At 49.2% G+C, this 22,292-nt stretch overlaps 1 protein-coding gene across 6 annotated transcripts in view; it reads left to right on the top strand.

Moving 5' to 3' along the window:
- LOC147705753 (eukaryotic translation initiation factor 3 subunit C-like) overlaps positions 1-22,292 on the top strand; it is a 638,241-nt gene that overhangs the window by 343,281 nt on the left and 272,668 nt on the right. For all 6 annotated transcript variants that reach the window (XM_086932195.1, XM_086932193.1, XM_086932197.1 and 3 more), the window contains one exon: positions 5,850-6,213. In XM_086932195.1, coding sequence (XP_086788321.1) covers positions 5,850-6,213 — 364 coding nt within the window. The remainder of the gene's footprint in view (positions 1-5,849; positions 6,214-22,292) is intronic.

The following is a 22,292-nucleotide window of genomic DNA, read 5'->3' as shown; positions in this document are numbered from 1 at the left end:
TGGGTGCAACGTTTGTTCTAAAGTAGATCCCCCTTTGCCCTGAGCTTAAGTCCAGGAACTTTGCTCCCACAACCTCATGGCCTGCTTGTAAGCAGCCACCAACTGGAGCCCCCTATCCCCCATTGAATAGCATTGGCCCTCAGTACTTTGCACCCGGCCATGCTAGTGCAGCTGAGGATATCCTCGGCCCTGAGGGAACCCTGGTTCTAACCCCCGAATACCAACTTCCCAAAGAAGTACCTATCTGGAAACCGTTAACTTCATTTGTCTCTATATGCATATGAATTAAAAGTGAATTAATTCCCTTTTGTCTAGGAGATATCTCAGTGTAATATCTAGGCATATCACACTGGTTAGCAAAAGTAATCTGGAAAATAACGTACAAAATAATCTGTAAAGTAACTGAAAAGTAATTTGACTTACCTAAAATTCAACCAACTGCATTTCAACTATATATTATTGCATAAGATTTTGCAAAGTACTATTTCACTTACCTCCACCAGACTAGGCTTGGTTCTAGAAATAAAAGAACAAAATATTTTGATACAAACAAATTGCTTTGAGCTGTCTTAGAGTGTAACATTTGCTGCCTGTGTGTACAACAATTGCTTAACACTACCCTCAGATAAAGCCTTACTGCTCACCCAGACTACCACAAATAGAATAAGGTGATTTTACCACTGCCTACCTTTGGGGTTCCACTGGACTCTGCAAACTATACATAAGTTTGGTATAGTATGTACAGAGCCAGCTTCCTACATTGGTGGATCAGCGGTGGGATATGCAACTATGCATTTGTTGGACTGACGTGGTCCGCACCTGATCACACAAAAGAACTCTTAAATTGTCTTTAGATTACTGATTTTTGAATTAGACAAATCTTTCCAAATTACTAAGTCTTGTTAGGGTCTTGGTTAAGTCCCTTTAGAATGTTAGAAAAATACAAGCTCAATTTAGTTAGGGGTAAGAAGGGTTAGAAGGTTTTCTTTTCAATGACTCTTAACAAGAATCCAGTTAGTGTAAATATAACAAATGACCTAGAGGATAGAGTTGAGTAGCTTGACCTCACCCCTTATCTTCACTTACAAATCAGGAAGTTATGGTCTCTATGTAAACTTAAACATATTAACATGGGGTTCCATCCTTCCAAACAAAAGCTCCGGGAGCTGTTGGCAGAGTATGCTAAGGAGCATCCCTCTGAGAATGGTGAAGCCCTCTCAGAGGGGGAAGAAGATGGAGGGGGGATAGGCATACCTTTCACACCCCACCCCCGCCCCCACCCCTCTCCCCACTTCTTAAGGAGAAAAGGGCCCCAGTGGCCCTGACTTAAAGAATGCACCCCTCAGCACCTAGAGCCAACACAGGTGGGTCAGGTGCTTCTGAGTCTATTGAGGACAGACTCCATGAAGAGTCTTGCTAAAAGATTAGACCTAGAGACCAGACTCCTGGCTCTAGCAAAAAAAAGAGCAGAGATGGGCCTAGCTCCCTTCAATGGTGGTAGCAACCTAATAAATAGGGTCAGAAAGCAATCTTATGATCTCAAAATCCCTAAAGGGATTGTCCATAAATTTGAGGATGGTAACGAAGTCACCAAATGGTTCACAGCCTTTGAATGGGCTTATAGTCAGAAAAGTGAAGAGAACTCACTGGAGGGCACTCCTCTGAGAACTGTTCTCTGGTAAGTGCAGAGACATAGTTCGGACCCTTAGTGGAGCAGAAGTAGAGTCCTATGAACTCATGAAGGGCACTCGGATTGACTAATCAATGAAAACACTAGATGACTGGTTGACTGGAAGTAAAGTGCAAGATTATGATGGTCTTCATTATATTTATGAAAGAGCACATATTAAGTAAGTGCATTGATGAAAAGTTGCATCAATATCTGGTAGATCTAGGTCCACATTCTGCCCAAGAATTGGTAAAGAAGGCGGACCACTGGGTCAAGTGGGTCAAGACAATGGTGACCAGGACATCCACAGGGGGTGACCAAAAGAAAGGGGTTACTAAACCTTCTCAGAGGAAAGACCGTGAGCATCCTAAATGGAAGATGGGCCCAAAAGGTGAATTGGAGATTCCAGAGGGGAGTATACTTCCACAACCTACTGGTGAATGGAATCCCAGCCACTGCCCTGAGAGATACCTTTGTCAGTCACACTGTGGTGCATAACAGGTTGGTACTCTAAAACCACTATGTCCCAGGGGAAACAAAAAGTAAGGGCTATCCCAGTGAACCTGAGGTGCACCTACGTCCCAGAGCCCTTCAACCTACCTGCCCAGCTGTTGTTTCCTCCTGAAACTCTTCCTGGACCGAGCCTGCAGACAACAGCACCCTGCACCCAGCCGCCCTTGCGCCACTGCAGGTGCACCTTGTGTGCTAACTCTGATCCCCCTTTGCCCGAGCCTAACACTAGGAGCTAGGCTCCCGCAACCTTGTCACATGCTTGTAAGCAGCCACCAACTGGAGGCCCCCTATTCCCTATTGGATAACATTGGGCCTCTGCACCCGGCCACCCTAGTGCCTCTGAGGGTGTTTCAGGAGTGCATCTTTGACCCTGGGAGAAGCCTGGTTCTAAACCCAGAATACCAACTCCCACAATCTTGTACTTACCTGCACACCTTTAATTTCATTTTTCTCCATAGGAATACATTGACTGTTTTTCCTTGAAAATGGTTCTAAGTGTGTAGTTTGTTTGTATGAAACACTGAAAAACTGCAAATGTACAAAAACTGATTTACTTACCCTTTCACTAGGAAATGTTGCATTGTGATATCTAGGCATATCCCACTGAGTAGAATAAGTAACTTAAAAAGTTATGTACAAAGTAATTGTAAATTATCTCAAAAGTAATTTCGAAACATTGACATAATAATTCAATCAACTGCGTTTGAAATTGCATTCATCTGTAAAACATTGCATAAGATTTTGCAAAGCATTTATTTCACTTACCTGCCCCAGACTTGGCTTGGTTCTAGAAATATAATAACTTCATATATTTTATACAAATTGGTCTGAGCTCTGGGTTCGGGTGTGTGACATTTCCTGCCCAAGTGTGTACAACCAATGCTTAATGCTACCCACTGATAGCCTTACTGCTCGCCCAAACTACCACAAATAGAGAGTAAGATGCTATCTACTTTTACCTCTGTCTACCTTTTGGGGTTCCAATCTACTCTGTGCACACTATACCTCATTTTGGTATAGCATATACAGAGCCAGCTTCCTACAAGGGGTCCCTCATCTTCAAGATGGCGAGGACTGAAATGTGTGGGTCACCTCACTTCCCCCACCTTAGGGGTGGGGATGGCAGAGGCGGGCAGACCTATATTTTTCAAAATTTCCTGCTGGCTTTCTTGCACTTGTGATGCCAGTGTGGGATTTAATGTAAAATGCACAACAGCGGGCATCTTAGAGATGCTCCCTGAAACTCAACCAACTTCTAGTGACCTGACTGAGTGGCTGCTCAGACTGCCACAAACAGACATGTTTCTGGACCCCTGGGTCAAAAGCCTGTTGCTCTCGGGGACCTGAAGCAAAGCACACCTGGGGACGAGGTACCAAGCCTCCTCCCACAGGATGGCCAGGGTTTACGAAGGGGAAGCTTCAAAGGCATGCCGCCTTCGTGAGCCTCCCCAGACCATTTTCTGCTTTCAGCAACTGGTCCCCACTGGTTCTACCCCCCATTTTGAGCGGGAGAACCAACGTGAAAAAACAAGTGAGGGAAAGAGGTGTGCCCACCTCTGCCAACCCCACCCCTCAGGTGGGGGAGCAGAGGTGAAGCACAACTCAGTCCCTGCCATCTTGAGGATGGGGGGACCTAGCCAACCAGGGACAGGCTCCGGCCCCCTCCCACTGGAGGGTGGCACGATAGGGGGTGTACCCACCCCAGGGAAGGGACCTATTGGTCCATGCCCTTACCTACCTGTAACTCCCTTAAATCTAGTATTTACGGGGGCACCCTGACAACAAGAAGAAAAAAAGGACCGAACAGCCGTGCAGCCAGCCAACAAGAGAAAGATGCCCACTGACTTGGCCCCAGCCCTACCCCCCTCAAACCTGCTTCTGCGAAATCCCACTGTCCTGCAGCCAGCATCCTCAAACCATGGAGGACCTGCCTGCCTTAACTTCGAAAGACTGCTTCTCCCGTGAACACCGGATTTGTTCAACCTGCAACCTCTGGCAGCAGCCAGAGACCGCGAATTCAGGCCACTCTGCACCCGCCGAACCAGGCTCAAGCTCGAGTGGAAAACACCACGAGGAGGGCACCCTGGCGATCCTGACCTGAGATCCGGCGATCCCTGACCTGCCTCAAGCCTCCAGCCAACGCCTGCAGCCTAAATCCAGAAGGCCCCCCTAACCGCGACCAGGAGCTGGTAAGGCGATCCGATCCCAAAAGGCACCCCTGCACCAGACGCCCCACTGCCTTGTGTGCCCAAACTGACGGTACCTAACCAACCCTTAACTTCCCAGCTTACCTCTCCAAGTGGTGGTCGCACCCAGAAGTCATTAATCTCCCTGCCTGCAGTGCTTTTGCAAAAACCGATGGTTCTCCATAGAAAACAGGGTGCCCGAAGTTGAAACAGCACTCTGCAACCGGCCGCCCCAGTGCCACTGAGGGTGCAACAGTGTATCACTGACCCTAGGGGACCCTTGAGTCTAACCCCAGAACCTTAACTCCCACCGTCGATTACTTATCTGTGAACCGATAACCTATTTCCCCTCCATAGGATAATATTGACAATTTTCCTCCAAAAAGTTTGTGTGGAGTTTTGATATCTAAACATTTTCTTTAAAAATCGCACGAATAACCAAAACTTATTTATTTACCTGTTTACAGGAAATGTCCCAGTGCTGAGTCCAGGTATCCAGCACTGAGTAAGAAAAGTAACGTACAAAGTAACTTACCTGTAATTTACTGAAAAAGCCTGTTCATTTGAATGTACTGTATTTGTGAAGTGTTGCAACCAACTGCATCCCCTGTAAATCAAACGAAGAACAAGTTTTATTGCATTTTCAAACTATTCTACAATCTGCTACTTAATAATGAAAGTATTTAATGCATACCTGTGCCAGGCTTGCTTGGCTCTAAAAATAAAACAGTATATATTTTCATACAAAAACAATTTGCCTAGAGTTCAGTTTTTGAGTGTGTGAATTGATTTGCTGACTGATTGTGTACATCAAATGCTTAACACTGTCCTCTGATACTGCCTTACTGCCTGACCACTCTACCACAAATAGAGAGTAAGGTTCTATCTAACTTTAACCTCTGCCTACCTCTGAGGTCACCTCAACTCTATACACACTATACCTCACTTTGGTGTAGTATATATAAAGCCAGCTTCCTAAAGTATTGTCTATGGTCAGGTTGATAATTGCCTACACTACTAAATCATTGTGTTGTGGATAAAATGAGTAGCATATGTCAGTTTTCTGAGTTGGTGGAAGCTGCAATTGACTAAAATAGGTTTGCTGGCTTATAGAGGAATGAGAATCAAAGTGGCCACCAGAATGAAAAGAGCAGGGTGTACGGGGAAGGAGTCTCTCCCTTTGGTAGCAAAAATGTGTAGTGCTGTCAGCGTTGTGGAATCCTGGGTAAATTTAATGTATACATATCCATCATCAGCTTTGGCTTACACAAATGCTTGCTGATCCAAAAATTCTCAAATATGTGGGTCCAGTATTTACCAAATGGCATTGGAAACAGAAATAGGATCCCTATGTTAACTACCCCACTAAAGAGGGTGACCTTGTTAGCACGAAGGTAGCCAAGAGGGACTATCCAAAAGTGGCTGTCTAAAAATGGTTGGTTACTCTTCCCTCACCATATCTCTGCTTCTTTTCTATTTAGATACTGTACAATCGGACCATGGTGCAACTGGGCATCTGTGCCTTCCGTCAAGGCATGATCCGTGATGCTCACAATGCTCTGCTGGATATCCAGTCCAGTGGCCGAGCCAAGGAGCTCCTTGGCCAGGGCCTGTTGATGCGTAGCATGCAGGAGCGCAACCAGGAGCAGGAGAAGATTGAGAAGAGGCGACAAGTGCCCTTCCACATGCACATCAACCTGGAGCTGCTTGAGTGTGTCTACTTGGTGTCTGCCATGCTCCTTGAAATCCCCTACATGGCCGCCCATGAGTTTGATGCCCGTCGTCGAATGATCAGCAAGCAGTTTCACCACCAACTGCGAGTGGGAGAACGGCAGCCGTTATTAGGTGAGAGCTTTTCCTATGCTTTAGTGGTGGTGAGGGAGGGGGGGCAGAGGTTTAGCTGCTGCTGCATGAGAGAGAAATAGTACAAAATCAAAACATTTTAAAGAAAACTCAAGAAAAATGCAAGTTTGAGGCATATGAGCTTCAGATCTCACACTGAGCATTAGATCGCCACCTGGTGTTGGGCTCGGATGATTGCATGTTGTTGACTTCTTGGAAGAAGTCTTTGTAGTCACGAGATAGGTGACTCCTCCCTTGGACAATATTTGGCATGGGCATCGACTCCATCCGTAGATTGTTTTTTTCCTCCACTGGGTTCGGATGAAACTTTTCTGCTCTGGTTCGAAATCTACTTTTCAAGTAATTTGACGTGTAAAAATGTATTCAAACTTCACCAAACAACTTTCGATATCAACAAACATCGACTCTACTTCATCAGCTCGATTCCGGTCGTCGACCCGGGCCGTTGGTCCTATCCACGCCGTGGTAAGGACACCATTCAAAAGATGCCCGGATTGTGGAGCAAAATTTCCACACAGTGACCATCACGAGGTCTGTAACCTTTTGCTTATCGCCTGATCATGACGTGTACAGCTGTACAGCCTGTGCTTCTTTTCGATCCAAGAAGACCATTCGGGATTGGAGGGCCTGTCGACACGATATGCAGAGATCAGCTCCGGACCAGTGGATGTCTTCGACGAAGAACCATGAGTTCCAGAAGAGGATTCAGACGATCTCCAAATCGTATCCGAGACAGACTACTCAGATGACTCCATACCTTCGGGCCAACGAGTGAGTACCACTGCCCCAGCACCAAAATCGAAGGCAAAGGTCAACACTCTGCCTCCGGGGCCCAGTCGCGACCGAAAAACTACTTCGAAAGCCCCGCCATCGAGCCCGGCTCCGAAGACAATAATGAAGCCTTCCGGTAGCTCCATACTGAGCAAACCGCATTTGCTGATACTACCAGCCCCCTCGGCACCTAAACCGAAAGAAGTCACGTTCCGAAAGACACTTGCAAACCGTCGACTCCGAGAGACAAGATAGCTCCGAAAGCGATAAAGCCTGCTCTGATGCCTCTAAGCTGACAGCTTTGACTTAGAAAACAATACCTTTGATACCGAAGCCCACAAAGCCTGCTCCCGACGATACCGAGTCCTCGAAACAGGCTTCGGCTCCTACGACAATACCTCCGGTGCCGAAATCTACGCAAAGGGACTCTACACTGGCTCCTAAAGCGAAAAACAAGCAAAAACCTTGCCCGGAACTGAAAAAATCGGCACAGAAAGTGGTTCCTCAACAAGAAGAGCTTTTTACACCAGATCCTTTACCAAAAAAAGGATCTACATTGATGCAAAAACAGAACATGTCTCTACTTTACCCCACAGGAAGAGGAAATCAGACACAGCGCCTACACCTCAAGTGCCTGTCAAGAAGAAACATTGTGCCACATCTCCTATGCACCCTTCTTCTACTCCTACACCTCCTTCTCCTTCACCTCCTATTCCCTCAGACCTATCACCTCAAACTTCTCCTCCTCATTCTTTACCACGTACACATCCTCAGAATGAGGACGAGTATAGCCTAGGGGGAGGGGGAGACCCAGATGAGCCTTTTCCATACCCAAGCGTCACACCAGACTGGGAATACCCAAACCCTAAAGATGTACCAGATATTCCTGACCCACATATTTATCCATCCAAACCTTCCCCTCCAGAAGACAACATTGGGTTTGGACACTTTATAGGGCTGCCATCTATCACAATGTCAAAATGCATTCAGGTGAGGCAGAGGAAGATTTTTTATTAGACACTTTTGAACAATCACAAAAATCTGTTCAAATACTTCCAATGATTAAGGGAGTCATTAAGCATGCACCAGAAGTGTTTAATGATCCTGTAAGGGCTAGACTCATAAACCCAAGGATAGAGAATAAGTACAGGCCTGCTCATTGGGACCCTGCCTATATTAAGGGACAGCTACCCTTAGACCTAGTCGTTTCAAATGCTAGGAAAAGAGCAAATTCCCAAACATCAGGCAAAGCACCACCTTGTGGTAAATATTTGATTTACCGTCCTAATTTCTATGCAGGTAAGTACTTAATCAATAATAACTCAATCGGAAAGAAAGAGACAGAGTCCGTGGTGTTAGAGTTCTTAGGGGTTTTATTCCTTAAAAAGGAATGGTTCTTGAACCGGATATCATATTCCTGCCACCACAGGGGTGCAGGAAGGGATAGAGCAATATTTTATTGACAATACATAGCTTATATACTTAAACCGTATTATAGAAACCAATACAGTAGGCGTAACAGCTGAGAGAAACAAGATAAAACACACACGTGGTAGTGATACGTAATTAGAAGGCGTGAACTAGGCGTGAACATAGAGGTGTGTACTAGAAACGTCACATGTAAGTGTCATAAGTGGGTGGCAACAAAAGCAGAATCTTGCAATGTCAGCAGAAATCTGAGGCCTGGATGCGCGCGCAGCTGCATGACGTGTGATTGACGTGAAGCTGGAGGGTGCAGGGGACTTGACATTTACACTAACGGAAAGAGACAGAAGTCTGGCATGTCAGATCAACTTGTACCATTATCATATCTGATATCTGATGTTTAGGAACCATATTATCTGGACGGAAAGGTCTCTGGGGCAGAAGCTATTCTATACTGACTGTGAGTGCGTGTATAAGCGTCTAAGTGTCTGCATGAGAAGCGTGGGGGCATGGGCCTTCCATGGTAACAGAGGCTATGAATTACTTGCACGGAGACAGTGAGGCCGAGCCCTTTGCTCTGCAGCTGGGGGAATGTTTACTTAAACTAGTAGGCAGGAATGTATTTTCGAGGAGCGGAACAGATAATTCGAAGGTTGAATACAGTCTTGGCAGGCAGCAGGCTGAGCCAAGCGCGGTGAGCCGTGCAGGGAGTAAGACAGAGGTCACGGGTACAGAGACAGCCTGGGCTGAGGCTTTCAGAGTCAAGAGGCAGAAAAGAAGGCTCGATGGCAGAATTCAGGGCCTACATCGCCAGAGCTGAAAAACGTGTAAAGTACACCACAAAAAGACGTTGGCATGGCATACTTAGAAACTGAATATGGAACCCGTTCATGGCGGGTCTGAAAGAGGACATGTTAACGTTGAACGCAAATGTATTTGCGTCTTCATAGCTGGCACAGGAGGGAAGTTACATGCACTTTAAACTCGTACATGGAGACGGTGGGGTACACGCTAGGGAACATTTCTTGACCATAAAATTTATATTTCCTCATTCCCTCCTTGTTCCCTACGGACCCTTCATGATATATCGATCCTCATGAATCGATCAGTCTGTTCTTGTAACATCATTTGCTCTTCTTTCTTCTTTTTGCGTTTTGAGTGAAAACTGGAATGTGCAATGCACGATGTGGCGCACAGTCCGCAAATCGCTGGCCCACATTGTAGGCACAGGCAGCAACTGAATACTATGACAAGGGCAACGCCTAGGAAGGATAGGATCTTCCATCCCCAAGCAGTCAACGTTGTCCAGAACCAACCGGACCAAGTCCAGGTGCCTGGATTCTGATGTATCAGACCTGCAATTTTATGAAGACGTGTAATAGCTTGATATACCATTGGCGCGTTTTCTGGAATGAAAACACAGCAACTTGACCCGATGACCTTACAAGCTCCGCCTCTATCTGCCAAGATGACGTCAATAACGAGACGGTTTTGAAGAACAACAACCCGCATGGCGGACTGCTCCTCTGTTAAGTTGCCTAGAGCGGAGGCAGTTTCATTCACTACTGCTTCGAGTGTTCTAGTTAATCTTCGTATTAGTTTACTGTTTTGGACGGGGCCTGTGAAGAAAAAGAATCCCTTATTGAAATCTGTGTATTGCTCCCATGCCGTTTCAGTATAGTCGACAATCGGGAGATCTCTTCTGAGTCTACTCTTTACTAGATTTGTATTTCTGTGATAATCAGGAGGGGCTAGGAAAACAGGTGGCAGAAGGAAGGCAATTTAACAGGTACCATCCCAATCTGGAGGTAAGCGTATGTATGCGGTATGGCCACAAACAAAATAGGAATGACGAGTAGCTCTAAAGGAAGACTTGCCATGATCACTGAATTCGACCACGGTAGTACATTTGCTATGACCTAAGTGTACTGAACCCTTCTTTCTGACACATAAGTCACCTGTGACTGGTAATACTGACATAGCAGGGAGAACTGGTGCAGCTTCGGATTCAACAGTAAGAATCATGAGGTTAATTGTATAATTACCTAATCCATATACTTCATTTTCTAGATCAGTTCCTCTCCTAATGGGGAGTCCCTTTTTGTCAGGGTAGCAGACGTTGAGCAGAACTAGGTTCAGGTTTCCCCAAATCCAATTCCCCTCGAAAACAGCAATATCAGAATCTAAGGAATTAATTAATCTAAACCATGCACCACAGGAGCCATTGTGAGTGAACGGGTACGGAAAGAGAGGCAGAACTCCCTTATATTTCTGATAGGGAGGGAGTCGGCCACATATCCAACAGTTGGTAGCATTGTTAGTCTGATGGGAATGATGTAACATACTAATGAATGTGTTGTTGCGCAGTGCAAGTCTGTAGGACAGTTCGTGAGGCGGTAATTCACTAAAAGAATGTTCAGCAGAAACATTGTAAGCAGATTGTTCACGCTTGAAGATAGGGTAGTATATCGGCAATAGTATACTAGCAACAATAATCAGAAGACTTAGGAAAAACATAATAATGTCACTATACAGTGACTGCGGAGTGATTTACAGTATGTACGTTTCTTGAGTTGTCTCTCTTTCTCTCTATCTCGATCTAGGGGATACATGTCAGAAACTATTTAACCGATTCACCTAGGGGAGGACTTAAACAATTAAACTGTCTGACTTGCTAGATCGGAGTTTCTTTCGGTACTCCTCTTGGGGAGTTTTTTCTCGCTTAGGAATTTTACAGTCACTAGATTCGAGGCAGTCCTTGGAGGGGGTGGACGAGTCTGTTTCTGGCATCAGTTCGTTGCATTTTTTAATATGACTCGTGTGGATCCACCCCTTTCGGCCTTCCACCTTGATCGCGGTCCTCGTTGTAAGAAGGACGGTTTTCGGCTCTTTCCAACGGGGCTCCAGCGGGCTTTTCCTGTCGAAGTTCCTAATTAGGACTGTATCCCCAGGGCGGACATCGTGTGGCTTTACATCAGTGTTGTCAGGGAAGGCTGCAGCAACCTGTGAACGACATGATTGGAGTGCAGACATCAAGGAGGCAAGATAATCTGTCAGCATATTACAGTCAACATCGGTAATTTTCTTAGGCATGGGCGTCCCCCACATATTCGGTGGTCTGCCAAAAACCACTTCATACGGGGCTAGCCCTGATCTCGAATGAGGAACCATCCTCATATAGAACAATGCAACTGGCAGGGCGACTATCCAGTCGACCCCTTTCTCTTTACAGATCTTTGCAAGGCGTGTTTTCAATGTCTGGTTGTGCCTTTCTACAAGGCCAGCTGCTTCGGGATGTCGGACACAATGGAATCTCCACTGGTATCCTAGCAGAAGGGAAACCTGTTTCATGAGTTCGGATGAGAACGGCTGTCCGTTATCTGAGTACACGACACGAGGCAAGCCGTACCGTGGGAAGAATTCTCGAACCAGCTGCCTGGCAGTGGTCGGGGCAGTGTAATCTGGGACTGGATATGCTTCGGTCCAACGGGAAAGTGCACAAACAACTACGAGGACATACTTAAATCCTCGACAACGGTCCATCTGGATATAATCCATCTGGAGGACTTCAAAAGGGTGATCGGGAGGATGAAATCCACCTTGCTCTACAGGGACGCTTTTACCTGGATTGAACTGAAAACAGATCATGCAAGTACGCACTTTCTGTTTTGCTGCTGCTCGTAAGTGTTTGTTATACCAGAGATTCTGTAAACTGTCTAACATAGCTTTCTCTCCTAGATGTGCCGGACTATGTGCTGTATTTATTATGACTTGAACCATAGAGTCAGGGAGAAACCATGTAGATTTTCCCTTCGTCATCCATCCTTGATCTGTCTGAATCCCTCCTAGTTCAGTCCATTTCTTGATTTCATCTGGAGTGGCATGTGTCTGAATATCGATTACATCTAGTGTGGGATCCCTAACTGACATACACTGTGTCGGTACTATTGTCTTTGTCACATCAGTAGTCTGGGTGTGAGTCAATGCTGTATGTTTTGCTGTCTGGTCTGCCAGGTCATTACCCTGGGAAACAGAATCCGTAACTTTAGTATGTGCTTTACACTTCATGACGGATATGCCCGAGGGCAGATGTATTGCTTCCAACAGTGCTTGAATGAGGGGACCATGTTGGATCTTGGCACCATGAGAGGTCAAAAAACCTCGTTCTTGCCATAACATTCCGAAGTCATGTACGACTCCGAACGCATAGCGGGAATCTGTGTATATGTTAACATTTCTGTTCTTGGCTAGTATACAGGCTCGGGTCAGAGCGATGAGCTCCGCCGCTTGAGCAGACAGTGTGTCAATACGATGTGTTTCTTTAACTTCAGTTTCAGTGGTCACTGCATACGCGGCCACTAACTCTCCTGTACTTGTTCTCATGCATGAACCATCCACGTAAAGTGTCAGGTCTGGATTTGTCAGTGGAACATCTGTTAAGTCTCGTCTAGGCTTTGTTACTGCATTAATGATCTCTATACAATCATGCGGGGCTGGATCTGTCATACTCGAAGGTAACAATGTTGCGGGGTTTAGGATGCTACAGCGTCTGATCTCTATGTGTGGCTGGAATAGTGTCAATTCATAACTTGTCAATCGTGCTATAGTCAAGTGTTGAGTCTGGGTTCTGTTTAAAAGAACCTCTACAGAATGTGGAACTTGAACTGTTAATGGATGTCCTAAAACAATTGAATCGCTCTGTCTGATTGCTAAGGCTGTCGCTGCAACTGACTTTAAGCACGCAGGGAGTGCCTGGGCTACTGAATCCAATGTACTTGAAAAATAAGCGCAAGGCTTATGTGAACCAGCTTGGTCTTGAGTGAGGACAGACAATGCTGTACCATCACGTTCTGTAACAAAAAGTGTAAACGGTTTGCTGTAACATGGTGTCGCTAGAAGGAGTAGTTTCTGTCCTGTAACTCCAGTTCTGTAGTAGGGGTATCTCTGTTATAGTCATAATCTAGTGAATAGTCCCACCCATGTGCGTGGACCCCGGCAATCAAAAATAATCTCTTAAGTTGTCAAAATCATGCAGGAACTGCAAAGACACTTAGAAGAGAATTTAAAGACAAATAATGCAGCCTATATCCACAGGCTACACTGTCCAGTACTTCAACTAGAAATTCCACCAAAAATCACCACACACAGCCCAGCCTGCTAGTTTCTACCATAGAGAAACCTGCCTCCCCCAGTCCAAGACTCAGGAATGATAGAGAGGAAGGTAGGGACAGACAAGCCCCATAGGCTGCCATTATGTGGCTTAAATAGGATACTGTGCCTTTAAGAGAACTTTCCAGACTTCTCCCAGTATCCCAGAATGCATAGCAGGTCCAACTTACTTTCAGTTCTTTTTGAAGGCGTATAAAACGCCAGACCTGCAGCATTGTTCACATAAAGAATTCTCCACCGGGGAGGAGGGAGGGCGCTTATGACTATAACAGAGATACCCCTACTACAGAACTGGAGTTACAGGACAGAAACTACTCCTTCTGTAGTAGGGGATCTCTGTGTATAGTCATAATCTAGTGAATAGAACGGCAAGCCCATCCCCACAACTAAGCGGCGGTGGAGAATAAATACATAATGCCACTATTGTGCGAACAAATTCCGCAGCGAAGCCTGTCCAACCTGAGCGTCTGCCCTGGCGTCAGTGTCCAGGCAGTAATGCTTAGCAAAGGTATGAACCGACTTCCAAGTGGCTGCCTTGCAGATTTCAGCAATCGGCACGTTACGGAACAGAGCCGTCGTGGCAGCTTTGCCCCTGGTGGAATGAGCCTTAGGCTTACCTCCTACGGTCTTATTAGCTTTCTGATAACACAATTGTATGCAGGACACAATCCACCTAGAGATGGACTGCTTAGAGGTCGCAAGACCTGTCCTGACCGATCCATAATTGATAAACAACTGGTCAGACCTACGGATATCTTTGGTTTTATCCAGATAAAATTTCAACACCCTCCTAACATCCAGAGAATGGAGAGACCTCTCCGCTGGGGATGAAGGGTTCTGAAAGAACGTAGGTAAAGTTATAGTCTGGTTGACATGAAAGTCAGAAATAACCTTGGGAAGAAATTTAGGGTGAGTACGCATAACAACCTTAGCAGCATGAAATACAGTATAAGGTTCATTACAACACAACGCCTGAATTTCACTCACCCTGCGGGCCGATGTAATGGCCACGAGGAACGCCGCCTTCCAGGACAGGTGCTGCAACGAAGCCTTATGAATAGGTTCAAAAGGTTCCTTCATCAATCTGGACAGCACCACATTCAATTCCCATGAAGGCGAGGGAAGCCTGACAGGAGGGAATACTTTCTTCAATCCTTCCAGAAAATCTTTGATCACGGGGATCTGGAAAAAGGAAGTCTGTGAAGGGCATTTCCTGTAGGCAGTCAATGCAGCCAGATGAACCTTAATGGAATGCACATTAAGGCCAGACTGCGCCAAATGTAAAAGGTAAGGAAGGATGACATCTTCCTTACAGGTCGTAGGATCATGGTTCTTAGACTGGCACCAGATACAAAACCTCTTCCACTTGTAAGCGTATGAAGTCCGAGTGGAAGGTCTCTTGGACTCCTTCAGTATGTCCATGCAATCGTCGGGCAGATTCAGATGGCCATATTGCACTATCTCAGGAGCCATGCCGCCAAACTCAAAGACGAGAGGTTGGGGTGTAACATCCGTCCCCCGAACTTCGTGAGAAGGTCCGGCCTGCACGGCAACCGGATGTGAGGAAGGAGAGACCGGTGAAGTAGGTCCGTGAACCACCACTGCCTGGGCCACTCCGGGGCGATGAGTATCATCCGAGCCCTGGACCGGGCCAGCTTGATGAGCACCGCCGGAATCAGGGGAATGGGAGGAAAGGCGTACAGAAAGCTGTTCGTCCAGTCGATCCATAACGCATTCCCCAGCGTCCCTTGCTGGAAGTACCTGGAGGCGAAGTCTCTGCACTTGCTGTTTTCGGCGGTGGCGAACAAATCTACGTCTGGAGTTCCCCACCTTGCGAAGACTTCTCCTAGTACTTCGTCGTTTATGACCCATTCGTGGTTTTCCTGAAGCAGTCTGCTCAGTGCGTCTGCCTGAACATTCTGCACACCTGGTAGATGGGTGGCCGTTATCGTCAGTCCTCTGGCTAGGAGCCAGTGCCAGATCGCTTGCGCCTCCTGCGACAGAGTGCGCGATCTCGAGCCCCCCTGCTTGTTGAGGTAATACATTGTGGTGGTATTGTCCGTCTGTACAAGCAGAGAGTTGGTCCGGAAGGACGGAAGAAAGGCCTTCAGCGCCAAGTGAACAGCTCTGAGTTCCAGGAAATTGATGTGATACGTGGCCTCCATCGGTGACCACGTACCTTGAATCTGCAGAGTCCCGGAGTGCGCTCCCCATCCCAGAAGAGACGCATCCGTCACGACAGTCTGCGTGGGAATGTCCTTGTGAAAGGGAACCCCTCTGAGGAGATTCTCCGCCGAACACCACCACTTCAGGGACTGAAGAGCATGCAGCGACAGGCGAATCTTGTCGTCCCAAGATCCTTTCCTCTGATCCCACTGGTCCTCCAAGCACTCCTGCAACGGTCTCATGTGCAGCCGTGCGTGCGGCGTCAGGAAGATACAAGAGGCCATCGATCCCAGTAGAGAAGACACCGTCCTCACTGTTGTAGATGGAGTCGTCATAAGAGCCTGAGCCTTCCGAAGGAGCTTGTTCAAGAGAACGCACGTCTTCTGGAAGTGTGCTCGCGCTTCCGAGAAGGAGGATGCCTTGATCAGCCAATCGTCCAAGTACGGGTAGACGAACACCTTGTTCTTCCTCAGGTGTGCCGCTACCACCGCCATGCACTTCGAGAATGTCCTTGGCGCAGACTTCAGTCCGAATGGGAGTACTGTGTATTGATAGTGATTGGTGCCGACTTGGAACCGCAGGAACTTCCTGTGTTTGTGTGCAATGGGCACATGGAAGTAAGCATCCTGTAGGTCTATAGCGCAAAGCCAGTCTCCCTGTTGCAACTGAGGGTAGATCTGGTGCAACGACAGCATGCGGAACTTTTCTCTGCGAATCCACTTGTTTGCCTGTTGCAAATCCAGAATGGGCCTGAACTCGTCCTTGTCCTTCTTGCGAACCAGAAAGAACCGGGAGTACAGACCTCTTCCTCTCTGAGACAGAGGTACGTCTTCTATCGCCCTTTTCCTCAACAGGATATCCGCCTCCGCCTGAAGCTCGCGCAGCTGAAACTGCGAGCTGACCAGGGGAATCACTGGAGGAGGGCTGGTGAACCAAAGACTGTATCCATTGCAAACAATATTCAGCACCCACTTGTCCTGAGTAATTTTTCTCCACTCTGCCAGAAAAAGTTGGATGCTTCCCCCTACCGGAGTGGGTAACGGATCCGGGGGAAGTAAGTTCCTAGGGCCTAGACCCCGCCTGGCCCTTGGGCGCCGGAGCCGACTGCTGGCCTCCTCTGCCCTTCTGCCGCTTCTGGAACGGCTTACGGAACGGCTGCTGCTGTTGCGAGTGCCCCGAAGCCTGTCCCCGTCCTCGGCCTTGTCCTCCGAACCGCCGTTGGAAAGGGCGGTACTGCTTCTTGGTTTCCTTGGGCTTTTCCAGGCCCACAGCCGTCAGCGTTTCGGCCTCCGCCTTCATGCGGGCCATTTCATCATCTGCGTGCTTCCCGAAGAGGGTCTCCCCGGAAAACGGCAGATTGGCCACCCTCTGCTGCGCGTCCGGTTTCAGGGACGTCAGCCGGAGCCAGGCGTGGCGCCGTTGGTTGATCCCGTGGCGGAACCCGTGAGCAGCCAACAGGGAAGAGTCCGCAGCCGCGCTGATTATCTGGTTGGCCACCAGAATCCCCTCACTCAGGACTTCCATGAAGTCTTCACGCTGCTCCCGAGGTAGATGCTCCGCAAAGCGCTTGAGGGAGTCCCAGAGGGCGCGGTCGTAACGCCCCAACAGAGCCGTGGCACTCGCCGCTTTCATGGATGTCGCGGAAGTCCCACAGATTTTTCGCCCCGCCGAGTCCATCCACCTAGACTCCTTGTCCGGGGGAACCGTGGAGGTCGGAGTGGTGGCGTGCTGCTTGCGGGCCGCCGTGACGATGACGGAGTCAGGCGGAGGCTCCGCTCTCAAGAAGGCCGGATCCGAGTCGGGAGCCCGGTATTTCTTTAGTAGTCTGGACGGGGCCGCTCTCGTCACAGCCGGGGTGAGAAACAGCGCCATAGCCTGTTCTTCCAAGCCCGGCACCAAGGGCAGGAGGGGACGAGACATGTGCCTCTGATGTAGAGTCTCGAAAATGACGGACGTCTTCGGAGTAGGCACTGTCAGTGTAATGCCTAGCTTCGCCGCGCCCCTCAACAGGACGTCTTGAAAGGCAACCAGGTCATCTATCGGGGACACTCTGGTGTCCGGTGACCCCGACAGCGTAGGTGAATAGTCCCTGGTCCCAGACAATCTCATGCGAGAGCGAGATTCGCGCCTCCTATGGCGGTGTCTCGACCTCGTGGAAGATCTGCGCCTAGAGCGAGAACGAGACCTGCCAGCTCTAGGGCGCTCCTTCGGTTTGCGAGGAGGGGTCTTCCGTGGCTTCTCACGGGGACTCTTCGGATCCACCCGGGGCTTCGGTTTCGGGGTCCCCTTGGGAGGAGCAGGCAGTGACGGCAGTGAAGTGGACCTCGGCGGAGGAACCACCGGCTGCGGGGTGGGCCCATGCGGCGGGACCGGAGGTGGAGCAGGATCCCCCGTAGGAAGTGGTGGTATGGGCGGAGGGTCCTCCTTCGGCACGGGTGGAGGAGTAGGAGTCCTGGGTCGAGATGGAGTGTACACTTCCGAGTACACCGAGCCCGGTGACCCTTTAGGGGACGGGTGCGGAGATCCATCCCCATCCGCAGGCAACCTCTTCCTCTTGCGTCCACTGGAAGCGGCGTGACTCCTGGGGCTAGAGCCCCCACTGCGTCGTTTGGGAGAGGGTGACCTACTCCTCGACGCTGACCGCTGTCTGCTGGACGCAGAACGACGCTTCTCCGGCGTCGAACGGCGCTTCCTGGACTCCGGCGTCGAACGTCGTCCCCTCGACGTCGACCCTCTCATCCTCGGCGTCGAACGTCGACTCCTCGACGTCGATCCCCTCTTGCGCGACCTCTCACGTCGCCCTCTCGACGTCGGGCGGTCCGCCCTCGACGTCGATCGCCGTCGTCGTCTTGATGTCCCCGACGTCGAGGAGCCCCTCGACGACGATCGGCGGTGTCGCCTCGACGACGATCGGCGGTGTCGCCTCGACGACGATCGGCGGTGTCGCCTCGACGACGACCGACGGTGTCGCCTCGACGGCGAGCGTCGGTGCCGCTTCGACGGCGAGCGCCGATACACGTCCCTGCGCCTTCGGCGTCGGTATGAAGACCTCGACGAAGACGATGACGTCGACGGCGGCTTCGACGTCGGCTTCTCCTTCGCCGTCGAGCCGTCTCGACCCGGAGCCCCGGGGAGACGGGGAGCACGCCGTCGTCATCCCTCTCGACGCCGTCGTCGAAGCCCTCGACGTCGACGGAGAATGGGATCGTTGGCTGGACTTCCTGCCCCCGGGGAGCCCCCCAGGGGCCTCAGCAGAGGCAGAGGGATCCCTCCCAGGCTGCCCAGACCCACCTGCAGCACGTTGGCGCCTATCCTCCAGGCCAGCCAGCCTGATCTTCAATCTGTCCCTGAGGGTCCTAGCCGAAAGTTGCTGGCAGATAACACACTCCTCAGGGCCATGATCTTCTGGAAGGCACACGATGCAGACATCATGGGGGTCGCTTTTGGCCTTCTTCCTCTCACATGCTGGGCACTTAACAAAAAGGCCAGGCATTTCGGAGCCCCAAAACGCCTAAAAAACAGCACAAAAGTGAGAAGAGAACACCAAGCAGTAACTGCAACACTTTTAAAGTCAAAAAGTGCAAAAACGAATTCAATAAACCCTTGAAAAAGGGAGAGCTCAATGCCAGGGTCCTGTAAGCAGGAGCCGGAAAAAAGAACTGAAAGTAAGTTGGACCTGCTATGCATTCTGGGATACTGGGAGAAGTCTGGAAAGTTCTCTTAAAGGCACAGTATCCTATTTAAGCCACATAATGGCAGCCTATGGGGCTTGTCTGTCCCTACCTTCCTCTCTATCATTCCTGAGTCTTGGACTGGGGGAGGCAGGTTTCTCTATGGTAGAAACTAGCAGGCTGGGCTGTGTGGTGATTTTTGGTGGAATTTCTAGTTGAAGTACTGGACAGTGTAGCCTGTGGATATAGGCTGCATTATTTGTCTTTAAATTCTCTCTTAAGTGTCTTTTCAGTTCCTGCATGATTTTGACAACTTAAGAGATTATTTTTGATTGCCGGGGTCCACGCACATGGGCGGGACTATTCACTAGATTATGACTATACACAGAGATCCCCTACTACAGAACTGGTGCTTGACATAAAGCTTTCTTTAATTCCTCAAAAGCCTGTGTATGTTCCTGAGTCCAAGGGAGGGCAGTCGAAGTCGCTGCCTCCTGTGTTAACTGAATCAGTGGTTTAGCTAGAAATGCATACTGGGGAATCCATTGTCTGCAGTACGAGGTGAGGCCTATAAAGGCCCGCACTTCCTTTTGTGTCTGGGGTTGTGGCATATTTACAATTAACTGGATGCGATCTGGAGTGAGCTGTCTCCCCACTTTGGACAGCAAGTGACCCAAGTACACAACTTGCTGAACACAGAATTGTAGCTTCGAAGGAGACACCTTGTGTCCCTTGTCGGCCAGAAAATGTAGAACCGTCAGTGATGCTTGCTCACATTCGGGCTCACTTCGTGCGGTGATCAGCAGATCATCCACGTATTGCAGTAAAGCAGTGTTAACTGGCATTTGAATACAATCAAGTTGTCTTTTCAGTGCTTGGCTATAGATGCTGGGGCTTTCTGTGAATCCTTGAGGTGCGCGTGAAAATTTGAAACTTCGTCCATTTAAACTGAATCCGAAGAGATATTGGCTCTCTGGATCAATGGGCACACTGAAGAAGGCGTTCTTGAGGTCAACCACAGTAAAGAACGTTGCTTTTGAATCAATGGCAGTCAATAAGGATGAGATATCGGGAACCACAGGGTACTGTGGAACAATGCATTTATTCAGCTCTCGTAAATCAATCACCAGCCGATATACTGGCGGTGCATTGGGATCAGTACGTTTAAGAATCGGAATGATAGGGGAATTACAGGTTTGAGGCATGTGGGCTGCTAAATTCATATCTTAGCATTAGATCGCCGCCTAGTGTTGGGTCCGGATGATCGCACATTGTTGTCCTGGAAGAGTCTTCGAAGTATCCTGAGATAGGTGGCTCCTCCCCTGGACTACAGTGCGCATGGGCATCGGCTCCATCCCGAGATTGTTTTTTTCCGCCATTGGGTTCGGATGCGGTCTCGACGTCTCTCTGTCGGAACCGAGAAAACATAACTTTAATCGGCCAAAAGGCCTTGTATTTATTACGTCGGTATTGTTTGCGTGTGGTCTCGAGTTCTTCCGTCTCTCGGAGCCGGAATCAGCGGAGTTTTGCTCTTCGGACATCGAGGCCTTCTCATCACGACTCGACAGCGACTTTTCCAGCATGGAGCGGAGTCCGTTTAAGCTCTGTCCGCTCTGTGGGGCCAAATACCCACATATAGACGTGCACCCGGTCTGTAACAAATGCCTTTCACCAGACCATAACGAAGAAAACTGCAGGGCCTGTGCAAGTTTCAGGTCCAAGAAGACACTCAAGATTCGGCGCGCGGTGCGCCTTGAGGCCCACCAAACGGCCCCGGAACCGGACGACATCTTCGACGAGCAAGAAGAGGAGGACCAGAGCCATCATCTTCAAATCTCCCCGCCCGAGACGGAGGTCGAGGCGGATCCGGAAGACGACGACGGAGTCGTGGATCAAGGCCTTGAAAACGTCGACGAGGTAGGGGACGTTGAAGAGGTTTATGGGGCCGCGGAAGATAGCTCAGGGGATGAGCTATGCCCCGAAGTTTACGGACATACAGAACGGGTCACGGGATCGCCTGTCGGCCTTACCCAAGACCCCGTCGCGCAAGCCACGGCCCCGCCTTCAGGCCTGGCCACGGACATACTTGCTGCGCAGACGGTATCAAAACCGAAACTGAAACCGGCGGTATCGACTACACCTAAAATGGCCGAACCGAAAACGAAACTGAAACTTAAGGACTCCAGCGTCCCTAAGATGGCGGCCGTACCACCAAAAACAAATAAAAACGCTGCTTCATCGACTCCCTCGACCTCCGGTCCACAGAGATCGAAGAAATCTGTCGATTCCAAAGTGTCGAAATCGGTGCCAGAGGGGGGATCCTCTAAGAAGGGCGGCACGCACAGGTCAACCGCTGCGACGCCGGCAAAGCCCGCCAAAGACAGCGGCACGGCTCCGACTCCGACTGGGACGTTGGTCGGACGCGTGGTAGAAACAGCCGTCGAAGTCACACGGATCGAAGGCTGGCACATCTGCGCATCGATCCAGGGCCTCTGGGTCGGCGGACGCGGCATCATCGTCCAAGACTCAGAAGGGCCAACAGAACGTCGGATCCGAAGGCAAAGTCAAGGATTCCTCGTCGGTGCCAAAGGCCACTGTGAATGAAACGCCCCTCGTCGCTTCTTCACTACAAAGAATTAGCGAGAAAGCCGCTGTTTCGTCAGCGCCGACGCCATCGCCACTTAAGGCGATAGACGTTCCTGTCAAGTCTGCCAGTAAACTCCTCTTCCTTCTGCCGCCAAAAGAAGCGCCGAAGGCCTTCTCAACAAAATCGACACCAAAGAAGTCGGATTCTTCAACGGCAGGGGCACTTTCAGGTCGAGTACTCGCCTCAGAAGAGGATTCGGAGTGTTTTATCGA

Source organism: Lissotriton vulgaris, chromosome 7 (assembly GCF_964263255.1).
Source record: "Lissotriton vulgaris chromosome 7, aLisVul1.2, whole genome shotgun sequence".
NCBI lineage: Eukaryota > Metazoa > Chordata > Amphibia > Caudata > Salamandridae > Lissotriton > Lissotriton vulgaris.
The sequence above is the reverse complement of the archived record's forward strand: the minus strand, read 5'-3'. Positions and strand labels throughout refer to the sequence as shown.